Below are 11992 nucleotides of genomic sequence, written 5' to 3' on the forward strand. Positions count from 1 at the left end.
TTTAAGCTGAGTAGGAGGGAAATGAAGACACGAAGGCAGTGAAGAGGTGGTGGGACCAACAGTTCAAAAGATTGTTGAATTTTAGGTATTAGTAGAATAATCCAGAAAGGAAGGATTAGTAAGAGAGTAGGATGCTTGAAACAGAATACGGAAGGTAACTAGTAACAACTTCAAACTCAACATCCAAAACTGATAGTGCCCCTTCCCTTTGACATCTGTACCTCCTCTCTATTCCCCTAGTCACCCAAGCCTGAAACCTGAGGCTCATCCTCGATACTTTCCACTAGTTCTGCACCTAAGAGGTCCCAAAGTCTGGTGCATTACAACTCTTCATTCTCTCTCATCTTTCTCATTCCTTCCTATGCTTCCACTCCCACCCCTTCTCTGGCCTCGCATCCACTGGCCTCCTCCTCCCCTAACTGAGCTTCAGCAGGAGTCTTTCTCATGCCCAGCTCCACCCCATCCAATTCATCCTTCACTCTGCTGTCGCTGAACTTTCCACAGTGAACTCTGATCACGTGATTCTCATCCCTCCATCCAAGCAGTCACTGTAACCACAGAGGTGGGGGCATAAAACAGGCAGATATAGGCTGTCACCATGAACATGCGGTCCATCAGGGTATGAAAAGGAGGTAACGCCACAGTGTCATGAGATGATACAGGGAAGAGGATACGAAAAAAGGCAACGAAGGAGAAAACTCTAAAATTCTTAAGGTATGTTTAAAGAGAAGCCAGCAAAGGAAGCTGAGAAGGAATACAAAAGGTACAAGAGGGACTTCCTGGTGGTCCAGTGGTTAAGAATCCGCCTTCCAATGCAGGGGGATGCGGGGTCGATCCCTGGTTGGGGAATTAAGATCCCACAGGCCGCAGGACAACTAAGCCAGCGTGCCGCTACTACTGAGCCCGCATGCCGCAACGAAGATCCCACGTGCTGCAACTAAGACCCCACGCAGCCAAATAAATAAATAAATAAATATTTAAAAGGTACGAGAGAACCAGGAGAGTATAGTGTGATGACAGTTAAGAGTTTCAGGACGGAAGGAAAAGTCAATAATGTAAATTGCCACTGTGAGTTTAAGAAAAATAATCTAAAAAGAGTACGTTGTATTTGAAAGTTAGGAAATCAGTGGTGATCTAGACTAGATCAAGCCTATCTGCATTACAAACATGATGTAATTTTCCCCATCTTAAAAAAAAAGGCACTTGCTCATTTTGTTCACTCTGACAACCATGGGATTGCACCTCACCAATAAAGTTTCAGCACTTCAATCCTTTACCCCAGGCTCTGGTTCCTGGAGAGCCCAGGTTAAGCCATCAAGTATGCAGACAGAACAAGTGCTTAAGATGCCTGAGCTACTTCACAGGAAAAGATCTTGATCGGTGTCAAGTTTAAATTTATGCTGGCCAAGAGAATAATCCAACAAATGGCAAAAAGGTTACTGACTCCTGAGAAGAAAGGTTAAATAATGACATTATTTTCTGAACTGACTGGCTAAAAATATAACTGGCACACCACTCTTTTTGGACAATGACAGCCTTTTTTCTCTCTTCTGTATAACCCAGTAATCTTCACACAGCAGTACCTGGGGCAGGGGTGGAGGGAGGGGGGAGGATGCAGACACGCATTTGGGAAGCACACCTTAATGCTAAAACTCATATAATAATAGTTTTAAAATAATGTACAGTTATGTATAGCAGAAATAAAGCTCTCTTTAACTTTAAGAAGTAGTAACAGCAATGAAAACCCAACTGTGTGTTAGGAGCTTGGAAGGAAATCCTGGGAACAAAAGTGATGAATTCTTTTAGAAATGCTGCATCACCAACACATGGTGCTCTGCGGAAAATACGCATTAAATATATTTCATTTATATTTTCTTATATACATACATATTTTTCCCACACATATACATATATACAAGTGTGCCATATGACAAAATTTGTCTAAATCTTAAAAGAGTTCTTATAATCGGTATTAAATAAAAATTCTGTATGATAAGAAAACCCTCTTGATCTCTTTTCCCCTACTAGCCACTACCCCATTTATCTGCTCTCTCCACAGCAAAATCACCCCCTAACACATGTCTATACTCGTGGTCTAGATCCTCTCCCATTCGCCCATCACACACCAAATCTGTTTTTGCCAAGGTCACCAAAGAACTTCATATTGCTTAATACAATATTCTATCTTCAATCTTTTTCCACTTGAAGAGCAGCATTTGACGTGTCTAATCACTCCTTCTAGAAACACTTTATTCACCCGGTTTGCTAGAACCATACTCTGTTGACTTCTCTCCTTCCCCGTGGCCATTCCCTCCCAACTCCTTACAGGTTCCCATCTCTCTACCCTTGACACGTGGGCAGGCCCCATGGCTCACGCGTCTGATCTTTTCTTCCTACACTACTCCCTAGGTGATATCATCCAGTGCTGAGATTTTAAATACCACCTACACCCTGATGACTGCAAACCTTTCCTCTCCCATCTCCAATTTCTCCAGCTGCCTGCTCAGCATCTAGATGCCTGCTGGGCATTTCAGACATAACTAGCTCCAGACTGTCCTCCCCCTCTCCCTACCCCCAACCCCCAAAGCTCTTCTTCCTCCCATCTTCTCCATCTCAGTAAATGGCAACTCCATCAGTTCAATTCCTCAGGCCAGAAACCCTGGATTCATTCCTGGCTCCTCTCTTCTTCTCATACTGCTCATCTGATTCCATCAATAAACCTGGCTGGCTTTATCTTCAAAATATACCTGGGGTTGGATTCCTTCTCACCACCTGCCCTGCTATCACTCTGGTCAGAGCCGCCATCACCACTTGCCCGAATGATGGCCTTAGCCTGACTCTTCCATCCTGGCTGCTCTGTGGTCTATTCTCAACATAGCAGCCAGAGTGACCCTGTTGAAAAGGTAAGTCAAGCCACGTGATTCCTATTTCACCCAGGGTGAACGTCCTTACAATGGCCCACAAGTCCTAAAAATCTGGCCCCCATTTTCCCTCTCACCTCATCCCTACGACCCCTTCCCACACTCACTGTCCTCCAGCCCACTGGCCTCTGGCTGTTCCTTCAGTTTACCCACCATTTAATTACCTCAAGACCTTGGTGTTCCCTCTGCCAGGAATTTTCTTCTTCCAAACATCCACATTCCTGCCTCCTCTCACTCCCTTCAGGTCCTGCTCAATTGGCATCTCCTGAGAGAAGCCTTTCTTGACTACCTTCCATAAAATCAAATCACATTTCCCTCTAGTCCCTTACCCAGGTCCATCTCTCTTCACAGCACATCACATTCTACAGCCATTTATTTATTTATTGTCCCCCACTAAAATATAAGTCCTTTTAGGGCAGGGACTCCATTGAGTTTGTTTACTGCTCCATGCCAGTGCCTACAACAGTGCCTGACACATAGTAGGAACAAACATTTGTTCAAGGAACCCTTGAAACCTGAATAAGTCATTTTAAGAAAATTCGAAGTTTACCTACATGGTACATAGTGGTCAGTAAATTTATCAAATGTGTTATTCCCATCCTATGACATAATATAAAGCAAAATTTAAAATTACAAAATAGTAAGATTAAGCTAATTTCATTGATGATACATCCATGGTTAATTATAGGCATTTATGGAGAACTTCTTAACCACCAAAAGTGACATCAAGCCCACAACCCACAGTCTTCCACGTTGCACCCCCAGTACAACCAGCACAGGGAGGCTCTTCTCTTCCAATGTCATGTATGTGCTTGGTATCCTAGCTAGAACACTGTTTTAGATGAAAAATAAATCTGTCTACTATACACAGAGACCAGATTTCACGGATTGTGTGGATTTTCATGGATCATCTGGGTTTTATTTCATTTTTTTCTTTATAATAAAAGGAATATGTTAAATGTGTAACTAAATGTGATTAGTGTTTACCACCTTAACTGATAAAAACAAATCTAAATCAGGGTTACAAAAAAAAGGACCTATTTTGAACTAAAGAAGATTGTCCTCTTACCAACATAGCAAGACCCAAAAAAAGGCTGATGTCCAAAAAGAACAATTACTAAGTAAGAGAATCGGGGTCCCATTTCTAATTTTATTTTGGAGGACAATTGATTAACTTAAGACTCCAAGATTCAAACCTAAAATTGTTTAATTATTTGCAGGGTTATTATTTTTTAATACAAACAAGGCAGAAGGCTAACAGAGTGGAATAAATCCCACTCATTGGAGGTACACACTCTTATTAAAAGAGGCTATTCATAGCCTCTTTCTGAAAACTTAAAAACAATAAGACATCTATACGCTAAAATTTTTTGTGTCAACATCTGTTCATAACAGTCTCAAATACCACAAAACTCTGAAGTGAGAGCCTCCAGTTTTTTCCTGGCTCAGAAGATCAGGTGCTAAAAGGAAATCGTTTATTTCAAGTTATTATCTTCAACAGAACCTAAGCTGGATGGACAGAATGAGTCGTCGACATGGGAAAAGCCACACATACTAGTAATGACAGCTCTAAATTCAGAAGAGTAAAGTCTGCTGGGGCGTATGTCAGGGTTTCACTGGGTTATTAGGTTATTCACTATATAGTATGGATAGAGCTCATGGCACAGAAGCCTTATAACCGGAAGCAGCCAGAACCTTCGCCAAGAAAGATATGAGTAGTCAGGGGCAGAAATAGAGATGTCAGCCCAAAGGAACTTGTAGACCTTGCAACCGTTTTAAAATTTTGATTATAACCTATTACTCTTAATGTGACAATAGCAGAAAAACAATGTCTTAAGTAATTTTGCTAATAGTGAACACCTATTAAGTGCATAGTATCTGTTGGTCACTGTAGGCATGTTAAATACATCAATGAAGTATTTAATGAAAACATGCACTAAATCTCATTTAAGGATTTAAGGACAACCTCTATAATACAAGCTCACCTGTCCAGCACGCAGCTGTTCAGAAACCTTATCTCTCTGCAATGTGGCCAAGAATCAAGAAGGCAACAAAAAGAGACATCACCATATTCAGGTACTAACTTTCCACGGTTCACCTGTGGGAGAAGCCCACACTCACAGAAAATTACTGCATTGAATTTGGAACCAGAAAGCTTAGGGTTAAGAGCCCAAAAGCACAACAGCCTAAGGAAGGTCATTCAGCTGTTTAGTTCATTATAACCTGGTGGCTTATATGATAGAGCAGTGTAATAATTCCTTTAGGGCAAGGATCCTGAGGTGTTCATTGTGGTACTCCCAGTAGGGAATAGAGTTCTTAGAGCAGCATATGTGCTCAATTTTCATTAATGATGCTTATAATGACAATCCTTTGTCAACAAAATGATTAAATTACGTCTACTATATTCTACAAGGGGAAGAAAGAGCAAAAAGAATTTGAAAAAAATTTCATCCATTGTTACAATTCAAGTAAAGGTTAGAAGCTTGAAATAGGGAGATGCTCAGCTGTCCAGAATACTTCATTATTGAGAACAACTTACTGAACAGCCCCTAAGGGTTCCGGGCAACTGAAGTTTCAGGACATGAGCACAGTACTGTACTCCCTGCTGGTGGGCCAAGGCATCCTGAGGCCGTAGGCCAGGTGGAAAATGGGAATCTGCAGACTGGATAATCACCTGCAGCTTCCTACAGAACTCTGTTGAGAGCGGCAACTCCCAGCTTAATGGAAACGTCTGTTAAACCCTTGGGCAGGATATCCTGAATTGGGACAACACTTAAGTGGTCCGTAGAGTTAGCAGTCACCACCCAGGCTCATGGGAGAGTACGAAATAAATTATCTCACTTCTAAAACCATATGGCTCTCACCACTTAACAAGCCTGTTCTTTCTTGGGGACCACTAATCAGCAGGTTGAAGGTAGACAGGCAAGGGATGCAGAATTTGAGGTGCAGAGAGGCCCTGATGAAACGCTGACATCAAGAAGAGAGGAATGTGTGTGCCCTAACTTTAGAAACATAGTTATTCGTTATATAAAGTCAGTTCCGCTGTAAAAGGCACTGTTCTGGTTGCTAAATAGCTGAGGCTCTGTATCATTCAGGATTAGTGGTAAAGTGTGTCATGGAAGGGACTGTTTCCTCTCCCTTGTAAGTTGAAAGTGGTTTTTTACATTCTGAAAGAGAAAACAGATGTATTGACTTGTGTTTAACAGCTTTCTGCATGCAAACTTTCTGACGGGACCAAGAAACTACCATTCCACTGAGTTGAGACTTTTGAGTTTACTCTAGGGTGCACACAGCTTTCCGGAGTTGCATTTTTTTAACCCCTCAAAGAGGCACCTCCAGGAAAGGCTCCAGACACAGGAGCCAAGGGTGCACCACACCACCTGAGCAACCACCAAATGAAGGAAAGCGGAATCTGGAGCGAAACTTCTCGTTTCCTGTCGCTGCTGGGAGAGACTAGACTTGCTCCTTCTCACGTGGCTTAAGCCTAGCTATAAACCCAACCATGTAGCTTGCCAGCTGGCCACAAGCTCAGGGGGCTTTCGGGGCAGCCGCCTGTTGTGCTCCCTTTTCCGCCCTTTGGTCAGTGTCATTCCTGTACAGATAACGGTACCGGAACGCCCTCCACTTCCTAGAGTCCTCTTTATGTCATGGTTCCGCTTTCAAGAAAACATGGGGACGAAACGCAAAGCAAAAGAACAGACTAAAGGCAAAATTATCCCCATCAGCTCCTTTCATGCCTCTCCATCGTTACTATAAAAGAGCTGGATCAAATTCCTTTCGTTGCCTCCCGCCACACACACGCGCGCGCACACACACACACACACACAGGTAGGTGCAGGGCACCCTAAAAGAGCTTGTTCCCGCCTCACAGAAAGCCCTTACGAAATCCTCATACCGTCTCAGGACGCAGGGCCCTAGCCTTCAGCTAAAGAGCTAAACCATCTCAAGCCAAGGTACAAGAAGCCGAAGTGGTCCGCAAAGCAGAAGGCTGCGAGGCAGGGGAAACCGAACGCACCTAGATGTTTGCATTTACACAAAGAAATTACCCGGCTGATTAATGCGATTTGCCGGCTGGAGGCGGAGGCGCCCGCGCCGGCCTCCTTACCTGGGACATCTGCGGCCTCAGGTTGATCTCCTTCAGGTTGATGGAGTGCGCCCGGAGGTTGTTGAGCAGCTGACAGAGCAGGACTCCATCGCGGAGGGTCTGAGCCAGGTCGAACACCTGCGCCGAGTCCCAGGTCACCCGGTGGTTGGCGGGCAGCACCTTGCAGTGGATGAGCCACAGCGCGCACTGCTTCCACGGCTCCATGCCCGACGGCTCCGGGACGCTGCCGGGCAGGGGCAGGCGGCGAGGATGCAGCGGCGGCCGCCGCGGTTCCTCCGCCTCCCCGACGCCAGCCGCGGTCGGCCCGTTTCCTGCAACTGTACGACTGTGCGAGAGAGCAGGAGCCGCGGCAGGCGGACGGGGTGCCCCGCGCGGGTCTTGGTTCCGGTCTCGGCCCGGGTCCACCGCCGCCCGACCGCCGCTGCAAGCGAGTCCCGCGCGCTCTTCGTGCGCCCCGGCCGGCTCGGCGGCGGCGACCGAGCACAGGCTTCCTACTCGCGAGCCCGGCGCCGGGCGACTGAGCATGCCCAGCGCGCCGGCCAGTCTCGCTGCCGTCTGCGAATCCCCAGAGGCGCGGGTGGGAGAGCGCGCGCCGCCCTGGCCTAGGGTCTGCGGCCCGGGCGGGGAAGGGGAGGGGAGGGGAGAGGGGCGGTGGCGGCCAAGGGGATCCCAGGGCCCCCGCCTACCACGAGCCCTCAGGTTGGCGGAGCTCACCCAGCTCCAGGCGCCCGGGGATCTTCTCTCCGGACGCCTCCCCGGTTTGGGGAGAGCGCGTCTGAACAATGTAGTCCGGTGGGGGCTCCTGTTAGGACCTCCTAAACGGCAATGACAGTTTTTAAAGGGCCCGAGAGGTGCCAAGGATTAATTGGGGCATCCGTACTCCCCAGAGAAATGGAAAGAAAAAAAAAAAAAAAGGCAAAGGGCATGTTGAGAACGCAACGCTTAAAGTTACAGATATCTTTACCCCCTCACCCCCTTCCACCTTCTAAATTCTCTTCCCACAGATAGTTCCTGTTCCTCCAAGTTAGTTGCTCGTAAAGATGTTTTGGCACCTTAAAGTGAGTGTGTGGAGACGCCTGCTGAAACCCTTCCCCGCCCCCCCCCCCCCCACAAGCCTATTTCGACGCGAGGTGTTTTTCACTTAGAGATAGTTTCCTTCTGCCCTCTCAGGCTCGGAACTGTTCGGCGTCGCAGTCCGAGCCCTTCAGCTGACAGCCCAAAAACCTGCCGGGGAGAAATAGGCCTGTGAAACGCCCACGGAGCCACGGCGGCCACACTGCGCATGCGCCGGCGACGGGTCCGGGTTTGAGCGCAATTAATCTCAGTCCTCAGCTGCACCGGTTGCGCTAAGCTTTGGGACCCTTAGTGGAACATGACCCCAGAACTCTAGTGCTGGCTGAGCAGCGCATTCTCATTTCTTAAATTTGGGGGGGGGGGACTCCTAACTGCCCCTTTTACTCCCACTGCCCCTCAAAACCAAAAATAGTGTTTAAATTATTTATCGCAAAATATTGCCACATTGAACTCTTGCTGCTCTCTGTAAATGTGGTCCTGGGTCACCGTTTAGAGATATATTCTTTTAAATTTTGAAAATAAAAATAAAATATGAAATCACTTGGGATTTTAGATCATTTTTTATTGTACTATAACATTACTGTAGCTCAAATTTTCTATTGTGAACCATATTAATCTTATAAGCAGGTCAAAATGTTATTTTTAAAAGTATATCTGATCTGTTAAGCACAGAGGCTGCGTCCTTTCCCACTAGCCTGTGACAAGCTAGCACACTGTGTACAGTGAGCATTAAACAATAAATCAGCCTGAGGATTTCCTTTCCTCACGCTGATCCTTCCCCAGCAACTTCCTCGTGTTCAAACCAGATTGCATCAATGGTACAATGTTTCCTAACCTGTAATTTTGGCAAATAAATCATACAAAACTTTTTTGCTGTACACCTGAAACAAGCAGCATTGTAAGTCAACTATACTCCAATATAAAATAAAAATTAAATTTAAAAAATAAGATAAACTTTACATATGATCTTTAGAAACAAAATCTAACACAACTGAATCACTATGTAATACAAGGTCCTGTATAAAGAGAAATCAAATTAGCAAAGAAGTTTCATAAAAAAGGAAGGAATAGTCAACAAAAATATAAATTTTGTTTCAGGTAGCATCAGATCACCTTTGGGGGTTGTAGGACACTTCCAAAGCCCAAATGATATATATCAGGAGGCAGATCTGGGTTTAGAGTCTGAGCATGGCAAGTTTCTAGCAACATGACCTGGGGAAAATGATCTAATTCCTCTAACCTTCAGTTTCCACATATGTAAAATGGGAAAAATAATATTCACCTCATAGTGTTGGTGTGAGGATCAAATGATACAGTGCCTTGCTATTCAAGATGCAGTTTATGGACTGACAGCATCACCCAGGAGCTTGTTAGAAATGTAGACTCTTGGGTCCTACCTCCACACTGAATGAATCAAAACCTACATTTTAAAAAGATCCCCAGGTGACATATATTTACACTAAAGTCTGAGAAGCACTGATATAATGCCAGGATATGCGATGCCTATCACTTAGTGAGAACTCTATAAACATTAATCAATAGCTTTTAGTTCACAAAAAGGCAGCAATGACCTACTAAATTCTATTTAACTTTTTATAATTTATATATATTACATATGACATATAATATATACATTAAAAATACAACTTCAAAACATAATATCTCTCAAGTACAGTAAGCCAGAGAGTGGAGAGAAGGGCAACAGGAAAATATAAGGAAGGCCTAGAAGAGAAGGAGGCTGGTGGAAGTGCAGGCATCTTCAAGTAAACAAGGAGCTCAGTGGCAAAAGTTGAGTCATGTGCAAGACAGTGTCAGAAATTCACATGAGAACAAAAATGGCAATGGGCTTTTTTGAGCTGTCATCTGTGGTCCTTCCCTTAAAACCTTACAACTTAATGACAATGATAAGTTGAGTGATAGGGTACTAAGTTCTGTCAGTGGTACCTCCTTGTCATTCCAGGGCCCCAGTGTTCCAATGAAAGCCATTCTTGCACACATGACATGAGACTCAGGACACAGTGGTCCCACTGCCCTGCAGGCCTATGTGAGCACCTGAAGCACATCCACACTCTACCATTTCCTGAATGCCAAGCCCTCTATTGAGCGCTTCACGTATATTATCTGCAAGTTAGAGGAAATCACCACCACCACCACCATAGATGAAGAACCAAGATCAAAGGCATTGATCACCTTGCTCCCGGTTACAAAGCTCAGTAACAGCCTGAGTTGCATTGGCCTCCACAGCTATGCTGTTTCTGTTCGAAACTGCTGCCCATCGTAATAATTACCTTAGCAAGTTTAATTACTGGTTGAAATGTCTTTCTCCCTGCTAGACTGAAACACCTTGAAGGCAGGAGCAATAACTTATTCATCTTCAAATTCCCAGAACCAGCCCTGGTGCTTGGTACACCACAAGCACTCAGTAAATATTAGTCGAGGGAGTAAATGAATGAACAAATGAGCTATGTTGCCCATTTTTACTCCTTCGGTTCTCTCTTCCTGGTAGAGCAAAAAGATCAGGAATTATTCACACCGGTATTTATTTCACCAGGTATCAGGGCCCCATGAAAGGAAGGTCCGTTGCTTCCTGTGTGTCTCGTTAGCATTTCTGGACCCTCCAGCATAGCAGGCAACCTGCTCCTCTCCAGCATGGCTCTGCGGTTTGGATCATTGCCTCCGCCCTACACTTTATACAAAAGGGAAATGTGATGGGTGGCATCCCGAGCTGCAGGAAAGACAATAAATGATGGATGTCACATTCTAGGTCTCTTTCCATGTTCAAAATTACACCATAATCAGAAAAGTAAGGATTAGAAAATTCACTAGATTATGCCTCAGTCCTAATGTACCAAATGACTGAAGTAAAGCTGGTGAGCGCCACGTAAATCCACTGTTCTCTAGAATCTGTGTTGTCGCTCAGTCCTTACTATTTTTTCTTCTTATTCTTTCAACTCCTAAGTTTAGAAAAGCACTAAGATTTATCTACCACCAAGAAATTGAGAAACCCAAATTTCTTATTCCTTATTTATTTCTTAATTTATGACACAAAAGAGGTACATCATTTTGAAGCATATTGAAGATAAATCAGTATAGGAAAGAATTAAAAACACAAAAAAATAAATATTGTATACTGCAAACTGAAATCCACTTCTCCGTCTGTTAGGTTAATTTTCTTCAACTACAATCAAATGTTGGTTGGTTTCACATAAACATTAGGGATGCAGGCTTTAAGTTTCTAGTAATTTGATACTGCTTTAAATGTGAGAGAGTGGCATTGACATATATACACTACCAAATATAAAATAGCTAGTGGGAAGCAGCTGCATAGCACAGGCAGATCAGCTAGGTGCTTTGTGACCTAGAAGGGTGGGATAGGGAAGGAGGGAGGGAGACGCAAGAGGGAGGGAGACGCAAGAGGGAGGGGATATGCGGATATATGTATACATATAGCTGATTCACTTTGTTATACAGCAGAAACTAACACAACATTGTAAAGCAATCATACTCCAATAAAGATGTTTTAAAAAATAAAAACTGATGCAACAAAAATGAATAAATAAATAAATACCACAAAGCCGTTGTGAAGACAGAATGGGGGTAGATTGGGATTTCTATAACAATCATTCTTTTAATAAATGTTCCCAATTCAGTGTGAACTTAAAGATTTTTAGGTACAACTGAGCAGGATCTTTTTAGGATCTCAGGATATTTTTTCTCTTCTGACCTGTTTAAGTCCTGATAGTAATAAGAACAACAACAATGAAAATAATGTCCCTTTTCAAGATGTCACTTAGAATCTAACAAAATAAATTTACGAGAAATAATTAATGACACAAACAGCTTCCAAAGAAGCAGCTTACAAAGGGCCATAAGAACATGACCCTAAGTCTTT

At 44.0% G+C, this 11992-nt stretch overlaps 1 protein-coding gene across 1 annotated transcript in view; it reads right to left on the reverse strand.

Annotated features, from left to right (window-relative positions):
- VAV3 (vav guanine nucleotide exchange factor 3) overlaps window positions 1-7492 on the reverse strand; it is a 395580-nt gene extending 388088 nt beyond the window's left edge. The window contains exon 1 of the mRNA XM_060026411.1: window positions 7027-7492. Coding sequence (XP_059882394.1) covers window positions 7027-7230 — 204 coding nt within the window. The 5' untranslated portion in view covers window positions 7231-7492. The remainder of the gene's footprint in view (window positions 1-7026) is intronic.
- Between the last annotated feature and the right edge of the window lie 4500 nt (window positions 7493-11992).

The sequence above is a fragment of the Delphinus delphis genome, chromosome 1 (genome assembly GCF_949987515.2).
Source record: "Delphinus delphis chromosome 1, mDelDel1.2, whole genome shotgun sequence".
NCBI lineage: Eukaryota > Metazoa > Chordata > Mammalia > Artiodactyla > Delphinidae > Delphinus > Delphinus delphis.